This window comes from Nematostella vectensis, chromosome 2 (genome assembly GCF_932526225.1).
Source record: "Nematostella vectensis chromosome 2, jaNemVect1.1, whole genome shotgun sequence".
Lineage (NCBI taxonomy): Eukaryota > Metazoa > Cnidaria > Anthozoa > Actiniaria > Edwardsiidae > Nematostella > Nematostella vectensis.
This window is the reverse complement of record NC_064035.1, coordinates 4,975,367-4,992,044: the sequence shown is the minus strand read 5'-3', so window position 1 is coordinate 4,992,044 and position 16,678 is coordinate 4,975,367. Positions and strand designations below refer to the sequence as shown.

At 38.8% G+C, this 16,678-nt stretch overlaps 3 protein-coding genes across 3 annotated transcripts; 2 read left to right on the top strand and 1 right to left on the bottom strand.

Annotated features, from left to right (window-relative positions):
* The first annotated feature begins 99 nt into the window (after positions 1 to 99).
* On the top strand, positions 100 to 5,692 carry LOC5505689 (metaxin-2). Its single transcript, XM_032373994.2, has 9 exons — positions 100 to 549; positions 2,734 to 2,787; positions 2,944 to 2,987; positions 3,638 to 3,710; positions 4,132 to 4,208; positions 4,280 to 4,372; positions 4,743 to 4,904; positions 5,108 to 5,184; positions 5,453 to 5,692. The coding sequence occupies exons 1-9, from the start codon at positions 507 to 509 to the stop codon at positions 5,604 to 5,606; spliced, it is 777 nt and encodes a 258-aa protein (XP_032229885.1). The 5' UTR covers positions 100 to 506; the 3' UTR covers positions 5,607 to 5,692.
* LOC5505693 (polypeptide N-acetylgalactosaminyltransferase 11) lies at positions 5,604 to 11,845 on the bottom strand. Its single transcript, XM_032373990.2, has 8 exons — positions 11,672 to 11,845; positions 10,407 to 10,796; positions 9,731 to 10,267; positions 9,380 to 9,497; positions 8,247 to 8,609; positions 7,143 to 7,247; positions 6,684 to 6,824; positions 5,604 to 6,324 (listed from the first exon to the last, which is right to left on the bottom strand). The coding sequence occupies exons 2-8, from the start codon at positions 10,694 to 10,696 to the stop codon at positions 6,196 to 6,198; spliced, it is 1,683 nt and encodes a 560-aa protein (XP_032229881.1). The 5' UTR covers positions 10,697 to 10,796; positions 11,672 to 11,845; the 3' UTR covers positions 5,604 to 6,195.
* Positions 11,846 to 11,960: 115 nt separating this feature from the next.
* LOC5505694 (ATP synthase subunit beta, mitochondrial) lies at positions 11,961 to 16,080 on the top strand. Its single transcript, XM_001626387.2, has 11 exons — positions 11,961 to 12,141; positions 12,398 to 12,634; positions 12,858 to 13,032; positions 13,113 to 13,234; positions 13,319 to 13,503; positions 13,658 to 13,816; positions 13,889 to 14,011; positions 14,134 to 14,346; positions 14,421 to 14,588; positions 14,975 to 15,008; positions 15,778 to 16,080. The coding sequence occupies exons 1-11, from the start codon at positions 11,976 to 11,978 to the stop codon at positions 15,873 to 15,875; spliced, it is 1,680 nt and encodes a 559-aa protein (XP_001626437.2). The 5' UTR covers positions 11,961 to 11,975; the 3' UTR covers positions 15,876 to 16,080.
* The last annotated feature ends 598 nt before the right edge of the window (positions 16,081 to 16,678 follow it).

Below are 16,678 nucleotides of genomic sequence, written 5' to 3'. Positions count from 1 at the left end.
ATGGCTTATATTTATACTAATGCAGTGGCTGTATGCAGTATTAGTATTCATGCGAAGAAGTTAGCATTTGCGAAGGGGGGGTATGGATATTTTCTGGAACTACACTTTCTCTTGTCTGTGCTTTAACAAACCCTCGAGGATGATCATCACACATCCTCGGAAACCCAGGGGCATTTTTCTCTTGTATTAGAGGAAAATGCCCCTGGGTTTCCGAAAGGAATTCTCGTTATGACGTCATAAACAAAAGCATCCTCCAGTCACGGTGGTAGATTAGCATACCTTTCGTTTTGTTTGTTCAGTTTGCCCTCCTGTGAATGGTTGCAAACCACAAATAGGCGTCAGCATGACTTTGTCAAGCCCGATTTGTATACAAAACACCGCGAAAACTAATTTAAGCTAATTGATCAATAATAAAGTACGAGTACACGCGATAATTGTACCATCATGCATTGTCTGTCCAACTCGACACCAGGCTTTCGCTGATAAAGCACGGTCAAAAATCCAATATGGCCGCCGGTCCTGTGGAAGACGCCGTGAGATCCGCTCTAGGTGAGTAATCTACGCCGTTTTTGATCCCCCATAAGCCAATAGCTCAATAACACAATAGACCAAACCATTGATTTACCATCTACACGTAATACCAGTACACGCGAGAATTGTACCATCATGCATTTTCTGTTATCTCTTTATCCTGTCATCCCTTTCCGTGGGCTTCTCAGAATAAGTCATGATCCTCATCAGGAGACTGATGTTGCGAATTCCATGTTTTGTATTTAAGCTTAATAAAGGCCCCTTTATCATTTTATTTCTGTACTAACTTGTCATTGGACTAACTTGTCATGTGTATCAGTTAACAAGTGACAGGGAAGAAAATAATCATTCTCATTTACTTACTTATACTTATTCTATTTATACTTTACGTTAGTTGCGAGTTCCACAATCCCAGTTTGAGTTTGGACAGTAAGATATAAATATAATTATACAGTAGTTGGGGCCAGGGGAGCTTTCAATAATAGTAATAAGAACCCCGCTTTGAATTAGTGCCCCCCCAAATAGGCCACCCCCCCCCCCCCTCCCCCCCCGCTAACAAAAATGTAAGGGTTCTGTGCGCGCTAGGGCTCGCCACTTATTCGCAAAATGGGAATTCCTTCCCCATGTGGCAAATTCTATTGCTAACTACGTTCACCACGGTGAAGAATGCCCGTTTCCTATACTCGTGGATTTCAAATCATGATCTTTCACCTCGAAATAAGATAACGTACTGATGAAAATCACGAATCGGAAAAATACAGAAGAATGAACTCTCTCGTTTTGCTCCGTTTCCTAGTTCTGGGTAGCATAATTTTTTCACGAATAAGGATAATTCTTGACAATGTCCAGTTACTATTGGTTACCATATTGTTACTATGTTTGCGGGCACTTAATTTTGCAAAAAAGGATCTGCATATTTTGCGAAATTTTGCGATTTTTGTCCGAAATAATTATCAATTTCGCAAAAAAATGAATTTCATTCAACATTATAACAAAACAAAACTGTAGAAATCATATTGTGCTTGATGCTATTTTCTAACACATTTACATCATTGAAGCTGTGAGACTATAGTTAAGAATCATAAGTCCTCAATAGTCTTGGTCATCATTTAAAAAAATTACAAGGGAACAAAACAGAAAGGATAATGAATTTTGCGATATTAAAATTTGTAGGAATAGGATTTCGCGAAATTAAAGAGACCAATAAGGTATTTTGATTACATTTTTCGCTATAGCTTCTCGGTTGTGGCTAATTCCCCATTAGTGTGGCTAATCCCCCATCAGTGTGGCTAATTCCCCATCATTGTGGCTAATTCCTTTGGCTTAAAATTAGCCACAGTGGCTTAAGCCCACAAGACCCTAGTGCACACAGAGAAGGGTGACCAAATGCAAAGCACTTGCAATGTACTGTTACTTTTTTTATTATCATAGTAATAGTATTAACAAAGATTCTAGTACGTTTTGATTGTGTCAAAATAGTTGATTTTACTCCAGACCAATAACATTACCAGCTTTAGGGTCATATATCACCAGTGTTGGGGATTTTCCATGTCCATATTTTATGTCAATGTTATGTTGTCATGTATGCATATGCGTACACAGGGTGCGCAAGGTGCACATGCACCCCCCCTTGCCAGCCAAAAAGTGGGTCATTTATTATTAAGAAATCTTAAAATACTATGCTTTTTGATACTTATGACTGTTAACCCCCCCCCCCCCCCCCCCCTCAGCCAATCCGGAATACATTCCTGGTATATTATAAAAAAGAAAAACCATGGTTGACCCTAGATTGAGGAAATTCTTGCTTTGCAATTCTGGTGTATCTGAAGGATACCACAAGATTTCAACCTGATATCTGATGTTTTAAGCAAGATTTGATGGAATAGCTAAAAATCACAGTATGAAGTCACAATTTATTCTCTGATTTACCAAAAAAAAGTTGCATTGTTATTGCACAAATGGTTCAAGGGAGTGTCCAGGAAATGGAAAGGGTGGGGGGCTTTAGCTCTCCCTCTCGGTCACATTTTAACACAAAAAGCCTGGTCTCAATAGGGTAAAGAAATAGCTTGATATTGCCTTCCCTGCGAACAGAGGCTTCTTTTCTCTGTATTTCGCTGGGCTGGCATTCGATAGGAAAAGAGACTCTCGAAAATATGCCTATATATGTACTGTTCAGATGATTTGTACACTTTGATGTTATAGTCACCGAGGCAGGAGACTGGCCAGATAATGTTCAATTGTATCAGCCAAGTAAAGGTGAGATTAAGATATCAGGTACATTCCTAGATTCATCACTGATAGTTATGTACAATAATATATTCAGGGAAGTCAATCAAGAATTTGGTAAATTTTTGTTGTATCCACTAAGGTGTTGAAACCACCGTAAACTTACCAACCTCTCCCTTTTCTTAGCAACTATCCTTCTCCCAGAGGCAGCAAGCTGTCTAGCAGTACAGGTAATATTATAATGAATATTTGGCTTTTGCTCATTTAATTGGATTAAAATTCAATTACATTTAGTTATAAGGAAGAGTTTGAAGATAACTGGGCTACTACAGGTATCTGAGTATACTGGCACATCAACTCTTTTATATACTCTACCTTAGACAAACAGCTGCCAATCACTATATGGCATCAGCTCTTTTTTACCTTATTACACATAATTTTTGCGGCATCAAAAGTCTGGGACTTTGAGATGAAGATATTCTGGGACACTTTTTTTTCGCGATTTGGGACTATAAAATCAAGCAAATCTAATGGAATTGAAATGTGCTATAACTGTAACAAAAACTTGCATGGGCTAAATTTAGTCCCACAAAAATTTATAAAATACAATTCAGAATTGTCCAACTCAACCCTTACGGTACTAATGTACACCATAAGACTAAATACACAAGGTGTTTCCATAAAACTTTATTAAACAGTTATATTTTGTGTACTAACGTTTGTGCATCCCAACTCTCGCGACACTATTTTGAGAATTTTTTAAATTCGAGAAATTAAAGTGACACAAAAATAAAGTGTAGTAAGGTCTTTACCTATCGGTACTTGTCATTTTTCTAGTTTACTGAATGGCAACAACCTTTTTTGGATACTGTTTCTCTAGGCATTTCTGAAATTCTGCCAGCTTCCTTATGATTTGAAGTGTGTCAAGAATGCAGAGTCAATGTCCCCAACAGGTAACTTCCTGATTTCAAATTTACCTTATTTCATATCGTGCCCCATATTCTATCAGATAATCACCATCACTCAGACTGCTCTTGATTGTTTTCCTCTAAATTAAAATGCAGGTATGGGAAAATTGTCAGGGTAAAACCCTGATATCAAAATCCTTTTTTTTTTGTTCATTCATGGAAAACTTGCCCTTCCTTCTAAAGAAGCCTTTAGTCAACCTACACCTTAAATGAAAAGCACAATCAACAAACTACTTTAGTTTGTACAAGTCAGACCTATAAAAAGGGCAAATGATAAATGGACCATCTGGCTTTTCCTGAAGGGTGCCCACACTATGATAAGAAGGGAGACTGGAAAGAGATTAAATTATCTGACCTTGCCACTCACAGAAACAATTAGGAATTGATGCAAATATATGTTTATCAGGGGAGGTACCTCTCCTGAGGGCTGGAAAAGACCTTGTTGGGGGTCCACAAGACATATTTTCTTTGGTCAACCATAAGGTATGTTGAATAAACCCAGAGGGGAGTAAATAAGTAGATAGTTAAGATTATTTGTGATATTGTTCTTATAGGGGCTGTCTGTCAGTCAAGATTTTGAAGCCCGAGATAAGGCTGAGATGAAAGCATATATCTCTCTCATCAATAGATCCATACTTCCAACAGAGGTTTGTTTGCATGTCTTGGTTATTAGCCTTGACCACCAGTATATCAAACAAATAGTAGGTCAAGTAGAAGGTCAATTTGTGAATTTTTAATTTATGTTCAAAGGGGTAGACACCTACACCCTGGATCTGCAAGACATATTTTATTGTTTTTTACCAGATGGGAGAGCCATGTTAAGAAAAACTGCGGCTAAGGTCTAAAAAATCTGCCTTTTTGAGACCGAATTCTCAGTTTTTTTCAAAATGCAATTTGACCTTTTAAGCTGGTAAATAGCTTTGAATCACTCACTCGCAAAACTAGAATTTTATGAGTACGCTAATGCATGCAGGCTATAATGAATGGTATTGGCTAATAGAAGTAATCTGTTTTCAGCTCTACATGCTTTGGTGTAAGCCTGGCTGGCAAATCCGTACTACACATCAATATGGCTCTCAGTTCCCTGTTCCTTTGAACTACATCTTGAGTTACAGGAAGCAGTGGGCTGCCCACAGAAGTCTTCATGCCCTCAACTGGCAGCGCAAGAAAGAGGCCGGGGTATGTAAGGGTTAAATACAGAGGACGGAGTCAGTTCGTTGTATAACAGCCTGAGGGAGCAGCCCGATTTAACTGATCTATACCTAGTAAATCGCTTTTTGTTGCTGTTATTTTGCCACTAAAAGCCTGAGCATGTGCAAGTTTTGTATGGAAAAATTCCTGCCTTTCTGGACCCTGCTTACCATAGTAACCCTTTTTGTTAGGTTGTTGAGGAGTTCGAGAAAGCTTGCCAGGCATTGGCTGAGAAATTAGGAACAAATCAGTACTTTATACAGGGCAGGTAGGTGCTGCAGATGATCTCTCTATACTCTAGATGATAAAGTTGGTTTGTTGGAAAATTTGAAGCCATGGTTTTGGCGTGATGTCAAATCTATCAATCAGTTTGTATTGGTGAAACTTGGTGATACCATACATGGGAAGAGCCAAAGCCGGAGGCTTAAGTGGCTTAGAATGTGGCTTAGAATGTCAATGAATGGTTTTTAGTTTTGGCAGTCATGGTTGGTGAAGGATAGGTGATGGTTATTATGCTGTTTTTCCTCTATTGATAGACCTACAGAGGTAGATGCCCTGGCGTTTGGTCACATAAACTCTATTTTGAGCAGATACCAGCCTGATGACACCCTTGTCGCCATTGTTCACAAGCACCGCAACCTTGAGGACTTTGTCATGAGAATACTTAATGACTTCTTTCTAAATAAATAATCTTGGTAATAATTTTATTCAATTCTTCCTTGTATATACAGTGAAGCATATTATTAAGAATAAAACTGTTGTTATGCTGGTTTAAATACATTCATTCCTCTACTTTTTGCATTGAAAGCTGGTTAAACTATTTCTTTGTTATATTGTTTAAACTTTATCCAAGAAGCAGTAATTGTTGCTTATGAAGATACAAATGGCATGATACTCTTTTATAAATTTCCTTTGTCCAGGCTTTGTGTAAGTGTCAAATAGACCACTTTTTGTCTCATTAGGTTTTTGCCATAAAAAATGTTAGCAAACCATGTGGTTCAGAATGGTTTAAAACTACATTGTTTATAGTTAAAAAATGAAATTAAATTTAAAAAAACACTAGTAATGCATGGAGGCAATGTTTTTTAAGAATAATTATGATGATAATTTATACAAGTCAAGTCCAACTTTTCCAACTTATCCACTAAATCTATTCTTTCCATGAAGCAATAATCTAGGTAAATTCATACCAAACTGCAAGAAAAAACCTTGTGAAGTTCAGTGTAGAATATCAAAAATGATTTGACTCATCCAACCCATCAATAGTCGCGTTTAAGAGTTAGTAGACAAATGTCCACTGTTGATGTATGGAGTAGTCACATATCTGCATGCCAGGGGTGGAGTAGGTACGTGATTCATTGACTCCAAGGCATAGGCCTGTGGCAGGATGGTACAAAACAGACTTTTTCTAGAAATAGAATGAGAACAAATAATTACAACCCAGATTTAGTCATCTATTCTTTGAAGTGAAGGTGTGTTAAATTAAAATTTTAGCATAAAAAAATCAAGAAAAATAATAAATACCTTCAAGGGGCTGATGCAGAATTTAAGGTGGGGGAGATGAGCCAAAAATTCAAGAGAGGCGGAGAAACAAATGTTTCCCTAGCGGGTACAGAGGGTGCATGTACCCTTGCAAAAAGTGGATCATTACAAAAGTGATTTATACCTTGAGAAAAGGGGGGACCCTGGATCTGCATGAGCCCTCTTCAACAGAATTGTCAGATGTTTCCAGCTCCCTTTAGCTAGTTCAAGGACATTGGTACTCACATTTAGAAATTTCCATTGCTGCCCCCCTCCTTGGGCATGGCACTTCATAAGGCGTAGCCCGAGTTTGGACTGGTAACCTGATGCCTCCAGACACAACAGACTTTCTATCTTCAGTTCACCGTCTTCGTTTAGAGACCAAAACTGAAAAATATGCAACCAAAGAGATTATATTAAAGAACACTCAATGGACAAGCCTCTGGATTTTCCAATTACTGTTATCTTTGATATTGTTTCAATTCAAAACTGAAAGATAACTTATAAAATCTTCAAATAAGAATCTAAAAACAAGCTTTGCGCTTCTTTTAGTAAATAGGACCCCCACTGTGAGTTCTTTCTCTGGTCTAAACATCCATCCCCCCAAATTCTTCATTGCCCTATCTCCCTTGCCCAGCCTGCCGTTCCGCTTTTTGTGCCAGCGCTGTCACACTGGTAGTGCTAAGAATATCATGCTTTTTATACCCTTGATTTTGTACTTTCACATTGGTGAATGACAGCAGAGGCCTTCTTCTCACTTGGATGACCGGGACTGTCCAAACAATAGCCATCATCAAAACTGGTCTGCAACTGAATACATACTTGTAGATCAGCTTTAAATAACATTTAGTAGTTACTGCAAGAATTGATTTTTTAAGACTTATCCACATAGCTGTCAACCTACCCTGGGTACCAGAGGCTCCTGTCAACCCTACTTGGATAAAGATCTTGTGAAATCCGGTGAAATACAGTAAATATTATGGTGAAAAAACAGAGCTAATGCGGGTATGAGCATTCTCCCAAATTAGGCTTGTGATGTGGTCCAAAATCTTGTGACACCAACCCAATGCAGGTAAGTTGACAGCTATGTAATTAAAATATCCAGCTTGAAGCAAGCGCCTCCTATACATAAACTTAGTAAGACCGCTCTTTGGGTATGCCACCCAGGTGTAGGCCCCTCAGGCAATAGGCCTTATTCAAAATATGGAGAGAATTCAGAGGCATGCCACTAAGTACATACTGGAACTTCCTTTTTTGACAGAAATATCATACAGCTCTAGGCTCAGATCTCTGCATCTTCTCCCTTTAACGCACTGGAACGAGTATCTGGACTTAGTATTCTTTTTTTAAAATGACCAATAAACTTCTAAATCTAAATCCGTCACTTCTCCCTACTATACGTGGCACAAGGCAAACAAGATCCTCCCTAAACTGTGTAAAGTACACTGAACCCAAGTGTAAAACTACAACATATCAGAAATCTTTTTCTGTCCGTACAACTAGGATATGGAAATCTCTCTCCAGTGGACTGAACTTGATTAACTGCTCTTCTTTAAGCTCTTTCAAATCTGCCATTCTAGACTACTACTTTGCCGCCTTAGATTTCTACGACGCAGAAGACCCGCGTACATACAAAACTGTCTGTATTAAGTGTAATTCATGCCGTAGTCTAGCTCGTCCTCTAACTTGTTGTAAATAGTCTTTTTACATTTTCTATTATCTGTTGTAATTATGTAGTTTTTAAAGGGTCTGCAGTAAATTCCATATGACAACTTGAAACTTCTTATCAATGGGGTACAAGAGACTCACCTTTCCTTTCCATATAACCACTTGAGGCCTTCTGTCGATGGGATAAAAGGCACCTCCTCCAGGCTGGCCAGGTGGCTTGAGCTCTGGATAGATATTCTTCAAATACCACTCAAAAGACTTGCACTGTAAGCTCTTCCTAAGTTTTATCCTTTGGCTAATGTCACCAAATTTCTTTCCCTCCAAGTCATGGCGAATCTGGTAAAAGTACTTTTTATATCCATCCAGCCAGACCTCAGCCAGACGCATCGAGTTTCTGGACATGGTGTCCCCCTTGGAGTCTGATCCATATGGACGAAATCGCCTGAATAAGTGACCCACCCTAGAGCAAGGGAGGATATCCAAGGAGCCACCACACATCCAGATCTGAAGGGTTCCAAACCAAAACAGAAATGATACATTTCGGTCATTACTAGATGCATATACAGTGCAATATGCCCTAATGTATGATTAGGAATAGGTGGATCAACCCTTAGCCAAGCTAAAAAATAGGGGGTCTGGAAGATAGCAAAGCAAATTTGTATGTACTGTATATATAAAACAACATACTTTTTACAGATTCCTAAAACGTATTGTATTAATTTGTTCTTTTTACTTCATGTGAGATAAATGTTTCATCTTGTTTTCATTATGTTGATGTGAATTTGTATTTTTCACAGATGACAACACAGATGTAACATACAGTAGGGAAAAATAAATCAAATCCTATATTTTTCTAGAGCTTTAGACAAGCAGTGCCCATTAAACATATTGTGTGTTCGATTTTAAGATCCCACTCTGAAATTTGGCTGCAAGTTCGTTTTGGTATTTACCTTTATTTTATTTACGCTATGCCGGCGCAATAGAAACATAGGAGGGCCTGATACTCAGGTTAAAAAATGCCAAGATATAACAAATCAGCTGAGTTTTTTTAGAAAAAAATATCTTAGCTGGTCATTGCTCAATTGAGTTAGTTTGTGAATCAAACAATTCAATGCAGTGTACCGTAAGTGGAGCTGGTGTTAATAGGACTCATGGCCCTCTAGCCATATCCAAAAAATAATTGAAATCTGATTACCTCAAGTAAATTTTGATTGATATGCAATGGAATGACCCTTATATGACTATGATCTATTTTCTGTTTGACCTTTCCTTACCCTAAAGGAGATTTCTAGATTCTCTGCACCCCATATATCCATACCACTATCATATTTGCCAAGCTGGGTAAAGTATTCCCTATCAACTGCAAATAGCCCACCGGCCATTGTTGGTGATCTAAAGGAACAAAAACTACAATTAGGAAAACAGGATGTCAAAGTCCTTTGTCTACCCTCCTCTAACACCCAAATCCTGTGCTTCTGCAAGGGGGATCTGAAGGGGAGGGGTATCCATGAACCCAGCAAACTATTTAGTTTTACTGAATATGTATGAAATCTTATCAGCAAAGTCATTTTCTTAGCAGCAAAAGCACATGAAAAGACATACCTCCATTATTGTATATAATGTACCTAATTGGCTTGACATAATCCTCTGGTTTTACCAAGAGGGATGGTGGAATGGGTTCCCATGTGAAGTGTAGGCCCCAGTTGAATCCGCCTCTAACCATTGGTGAAGAAGAGTACTCAAATGTGTCTGAGCTGATAACATCAATAACTGGACAAGCTACTGCTTTCTGATCATCGTGAATATGCTGTAGTAATGGTTGTAACCAGTTGATATTAACCTCACAATGGCTATCCAGGAAAACCAACACTTGGCCAGTTGCAGCCTCAGCACCAATTATCCTTCCACGTATCAGGCCCTCACGCTTATTGTTCCTTACAATGCGAATTTTTGGCATTGTGCTAAGGTATCTATCAAGCTTTGATTTTAATTCTAACATATTACTAAAGTCGTCCACAAGAATAATTTCATGTAAAAATTGATGAGGAGTTCTGTCTAAAACACTGTGTATAGTTCTCAAGAGTATAGTCCATGCTTCATTGTAAAAACAAATTACAATACTTGCAACAGGTAAATTCTTTGGATATGTCTTCCCTCTACATCTAGAAATAAGGAGACATTTAAATCAGAAATAAAATTCTATTGCACTATTAGCATTCTATTGCAATTATACAAATAAAGATCAGTTAAAAAAGATATTAAATGACCAGATATATAGTAATTCAGCATTGTAACACTTACAGCTCATGGCGCGTATCTTTAATTGTCCTATGCAAACTCAATCGGTTGCTTATTAACAAATTAAAACCATGTGCACTGTAGCCCTCCTCTCTCGTCCGTATATCATCACTATTTTTTACAATCCCAAGCATACTAATATCTTCAGTTCCTTCAATGTCATCTCTCTTTTGGGTGTTTGGATTCTTCATTGGATGGTATTTGTATAGTTGTGCAATGATTGACAGTAGAAGCCATATCAAAGCAGCAAAAAATAAACATAGAAGTATATAACGATGTAATAACTTCGCCATGAATGATCATTCATCAAGTAAGAAACAACTGTATGATTGACAAATCTTCATATCACTGGGTGTCCAACTAAGAGAGTGGGTTGTTGAAGCTGTTTGATTCCTGGTAGAACAATAAATTAACAATGTGAAACCTTAGTGAGTAGATCTGCATCTATCATCATCTATCATCATGAGTAAAGTGAGTTATTAACATAATGCTGTGTTTACACTTGAGCGTCCAACCTAGGTTGAGTAACTACCCAACCTAGGTTAGATTTGAAGTGTGTGTGTGAACACGCTCGAAATAGCCACTTATGTGCCGGCAATTACAAAGGATCCGCAACCTAGGTTCGGTTGAGCTCAACCATTCCAGGAGGCATGTTTGAGCTTACTCAAGGAGGTTACAGGCAAATCTGTTGACAGTTCTTGTCAGCTATCGCTTTCCGATGTCAGTCATTTCTCAAATAGTGTTTACTCAATAGGCATGAGATTACCACATGTTTTCTAGATTTGCGCATTTTGCTGGACATTTTACACATTTTACACAATAAGTCAAGGGACTGCGAATCCCTAACGTACTAGCACAAAAAAACTCAACGAAAACGACAAACATAAGAGAAAACATCAGGCAAGGTGGTCCCTAAAAGATCATCTTGAATTATAGTGAATCTCAAGCAGGAGCCACCACAGAATAACAAGAACGGCCAGAATAATCGCAGCAGCAATTTGACCTCAGAATTCAAATTGATAACACCGGCGCTGTTCCAGCTGAATGATCAACCGAGGTTAAGTTTTCAAGTGTAAACGCATTTCTCCTAACCGGGGTTCAGTTAACCACAAATTGAACCTAGGTTGACGCTCAAGTGTAAACACAGCACAAGTTAAAGTACAGGATGAGTACTTAAAAGTATACTTTTAAATCAAATAACATGAGTCAGAGAGAAGCATGGTTCCTTCGAAATCGTTTCTAATCCTATAGATACCATTTCTCCTTACCTTTATCGCCATTCTTCAAAAATATCGAAGAGTAAGTTTGGATAACACATATCGCGTGTTATTTTGTACGCGAGATAAAAATGCTAAAAATCTACAAGTGAGCAACGTATAGGAATATTCTTGCACGAGACTCTCGCTAAAATTTTCTCGCCATCTTTATTATATAACTTACAAAGTCACTGATTGGCTGAAAAACAGTGGGATAGTAGAAGTAAGAAGTAACCAATCATTTTCCTCGGTGACAATCACGACGATCACCTTCGGAGAATTCTCGTTTCTCGCTCGATATAAATCGGTAGGTCACATGGCAAACCCGCTAAGGTTTCGGAAGCCGCTCACTTCTCCCTCCTCGGCCGCCATGTTGCTTCAAGGACTACGGCGTGCGGCAAGAGCCGCTAACAGACCTGCACTTTTAGCTCGTTCTTTACGACAGACCCAGCACAGAACTCTACCGGCTTGTTACCAACTTTGTAAGCGTTATATTGATGTATTTTAATATACACTTTCTTGAAGATTTCATCGAAAAAATGCCTTTCTTTGACTCAAATGTGAGCTGGACACGTTGATTGCCGTGTCACATGGGCAGAGGTTTCATGTCTTTTTATTACGTCAAAATTTGAATCCTGAGGTTCAGTAGACTCCACAAACTTAAGGAAATAATCCAAGTAATGTCTTTGTTTGTGTACGAGTTTTTTTAGTAATACAGGCTATCTTTTTTTAATTTAGGCAACCGGCGTTATGTCTCAACGAACAAGCCGGTTTCTGCGGCGGCCGCTGCACAAGCGAGTCAGAAGTCGGCAAGCTCCCCCCCAGCCGCTCGACCTGGAGCTGTAGGCAAAGTTCTAGCTGTTATTGGTGCCGTGGTAGATGTGCAATTCGATGAAGACCTTCCACCTATCCTCAACGCCTTGGAGGTCGAAAATAGGACACCCCGGCTTATTCTTGAAGTCGCTCAACATTTAGGTTTGTTAAAATGAACTGTTCTGTTCTTGTTTAATCCACAAAATTATACTCTCAGTGTTATTTACACTAGTTAATAGTGCAAAGTTAGTTTGTAAAGTTCATTTCGGGGGTGGGTCAGTAAAGCACTTGCTATACTGAAGTTCGTATGATGATACAATTTTTCAGGGGGGGGGGGGGTGGTGGATATTGTTTTGGCAAACCATTTCTATTAAATACATTTCAGGAGAGAATACTGTAAGAACAATTGCTATGGATGGTACAGAAGGTCTGATCCGTGGCCAAAAGTGTGTCGATACTGGTGGCCCAATTACCATCCCTGTCGGTCCAGAGACGCTTGGTAGAATTATCAACGTTATTGGAGAGCCTATTGATGAGAGAGGTCCTGTGGAAACGGACAAGTAAGATCACAAGAATTGAACATTTATAGTTCCTTAATTAATTAGTTTTTCTAACACATACTGCTAACAAACATCAATAGGAGAGCAGCAATCCATGCAGAAGCTCCTGAATTTGTAGAAATGAGCACAGAGCAGGAGATCCTGGAGACTGGCATCAAAGTTGTAGACCTTTTGGCCCCCTATGCTAAGGGAGGGAAAATTGGTAAGCAAGATAATAAGGATCACTTTTGCCGCGTCAATGTTGAACTGGCATGTAGTATAATATAACACAATTTATATTTCTCAGGTCTGTTTGGAGGTGCTGGTGTCGGCAAGACTGTACTTATCATGGAACTTATCAACAATGTTGCCAAGGCCCATGGTGGTTACTCCGTGTTTGCTGGTGTGGGTGAGCGTACTCGTGAGGGAAATGACTTGTACCACGAGATGATCATGTCTGGTGTTATTAACCTCAAGGACAAGAGCTCTAAGGTATGATAAGTTTTGGCTTAAAAAATCTGCCTTATTTCAATATTTGCGAAAACTGTAATGTAGTTTGAATGTGGGCCTTTCTATGATTGAAAATTCACAAAAAAAAGATTAACAACACATCCATTTTTCAAAGTTTAACCTTGATTTTGTTTAGGTGGCACTTGTGTATGGTCAGATGAATGAACCGCCAGGTGCTCGTGCCAGAGTTGCACTGACTGGGCTGACAGTTGCCGAGTATTTCAGGGACAAGGAAGGGCAGGATGTGCTGCTTTTCATTGACAACATCTTCCGATTCACGCAAGCTGGTTCAGAGGTTTGCATCAGACACCTTGTAATAATGTTATGCAGTGTATACTTATTTAACCTATAAAATGGTTTGTACTAGGTGTCTGCACTGCTGGGACGTATCCCCTCTGCTGTAGGTTACCAGCCAACCCTGGCTACTGACATGGGTACTATGCAGGAAAGAATCACCACCACCAAGAAGGGATCAATTACTTCAGTACAGGTAACTTTTTTTTCTTGTATAGTATTAATGTACTAGTTGGATAATTATGTGATTAGTATGCTAAGATATTACAACAGCCATGTGTATGGTGTTTATTCACTGTAATTTTCATTCTGTTGTAGGCTATCTATGTGCCAGCTGACGACTTGACAGATCCTGCCCCTGCCACCACCTTTGCCCATTTGGATGCAACCACTGTACTTTCCCGTGGTATCGCTGAGCTGGGTATTTACCCCGCTGTAGATCCTCTTGATTCAACCTCTCGTATTATGGACCCCAACATTGTTGGTACTGAGCACTATGAAATTGCTCGTGGTGTACAAAAGATCCTACAGGTTTGTTTTGATTTTTCACCAAAGCCAATTTCCTCTTCAATCCTATCTAAACCGTTGATCCATACTTATACCAGGACTACAAGTCCCTACAAGATATTATCGCCATCCTGGGTATGGATGAATTGTCTGAAGATGACAAGCTCACTGTTGCCAGGGCCCGTAAGATTCAGAAGTTCCTCTCCCAGCCTTTTGTCACTGCTGAAGTGTTCACTGGTCATGATGGAAAACTTGTTCCTCTCAAGGTAAGTACAATGTTTAATGTTTGAGTAAGTTATCTTTTTCTGCAACATAAACTTTCCTGGTGTGTTTTTAAATATGATTTAATTGGCAATCAGGCTTGATAGGAGGATAAATCAACTGTATTTAACTACTCTCAGGGGTTTCAAAAGTAGCCAGCACTCCTTGGAAAATAGCTGGATGTTCCGCTGGCCGCCAGGGCCTAATGAAACCCCTGCCTGTTACTTTCACATTACTTTTTTATTTCCTAGTAATTGTTTTAGCATATTTGTTACATAAAAAGTACTTGCACTAAAATATGTGTTACCTGCAGCCAATATGTGTTACCTTTTCTTTTAGATGAAAAAGGTTTTATCATCTCTAATTGTTTATTGTCTTTCGTATCATGCAGGAAACCATTGTTGGCTTCAACAAGATCCTTAAAGGTATTTAGTTTGTTATGAAGTAAGCCTACTGCAGGACTGGCCCTAAAAGTTTGTGTTGGGATGGCAGGGGGTTGTTAAAAATTGGTAGGGTATAAATTGCTGAATCCTTGTATCTGAAAGCCATTTGAATGATCATAAGAACATAAACGAGAATCCTACATCTTTTGAAACCTGGATTTGTATTTCATTTACGTTTTTTTTATTATTTACTTGATACCAATGAAGCACTGCAGGTTACTATAGAGTGGTTTTCAAAATCCTTTGCAACAAAATCTATGTGTTAAAGTGTTATAGGTAAGCCAGAACAAAAGAGAACAAAGACATTACAGTGTATTAGGTCTAAGTAAACTAAAAAGTATTTCACGGGTTTTTAAAAACCACTCTACACAGATTCTGTGAGTACAGCGTTATTTGAAATAGGTGTATAAATTGTTGACATTGGTCAACTTCGAAAATACAGGAATTTGTTTAAACTTTATGGAAAATAATGTAATAACAGCATTTCTCCCAATTTCTTCCTGACAGTATGTAATTCCAATATTTATACCACTAAACTACAGTGCCACTTAGTTGGTTCTTCCCCTCATCTGCAACCGTTCCAAAGTGTTTGTTAAATGAAATAATCAATGTTTGCACAATATAACCTAGAAATATGAGTTAAAGATTTACATACCATACCACATACCATAAAATTGGTTCATATTGCGTTTCCCTTTGTGTGAATATTCTCTGTTCGTGATTTGAACACCCTGTGCTTTTGCTGTCCCAGGTGAGCTCGATCATCTACCTGAGGTTGCATTCTACATGATTGGTCCAATTGAGGAGGCTGTTGCCAAGGCAGACAGACTGGCAGAAGAGATGAGCTAAATCCAGTAGGCCTGCAAGCTAGCGATCCAAGTAAACCTGTCGTGTGTTCATACATTTTCTTTGTATGCGAAGGGTTTTTTAACACCACAATTGTTCAATTAATAAACTTTGTGAAAGGTAGTTTCTAGTGTGCTTACTGTGTATTGGGAGAATAATTGTTTTTTTTTTGTAAATTAATTGGACAATAAACAATGTAAAGCCGCAATTGTCATTGACTATATACCCCTTTTTTTCAAATCCCCTCTCGTCACGCCACTTGGGTCAGTTGTCTTCCCTTGAATGGTCCCTCATCCCTTCCCATCCAATGGGTCACTTTTCTTCCCTGACTCGGTGCCTCCTTCCCTGTCTTTCCTCTTCGGTTAGCTCATCTCTACCCCATTTCGTCGCCCAATGGTCTCTCATCCCTTCCCATCCAATGGGTCACTTTTCTTCATACTTGCTCCTGTCTTTCATCTTGGGTTAGTTGTCTTCCCTTGCTCGACCCCTCATCTCACCCCCATCTCGTCACGCCCCGTCACTCTTTTGTCTTCCTTTACTTAGGCTTTCATCCCGTTTTTCAGACTGTGTTGTAAATTTAGATAAATGTTACATCGGCTGTATTGTCCCATACTCGAATTTACACCTCACCTAAATTACAAACAGTGTGTTTATTTATTCTCTTGAATGCCAAAACCTGCAATTTATAAAAAAATATGCAAAACTCCCAAACGATAAATAATTGCCGGTTCGAGTGAATAAATGCATATTTATTTTCTTGATTTGAACCTGCTTTCTAGGAACCGACCGAGATATAAGGACTCGGG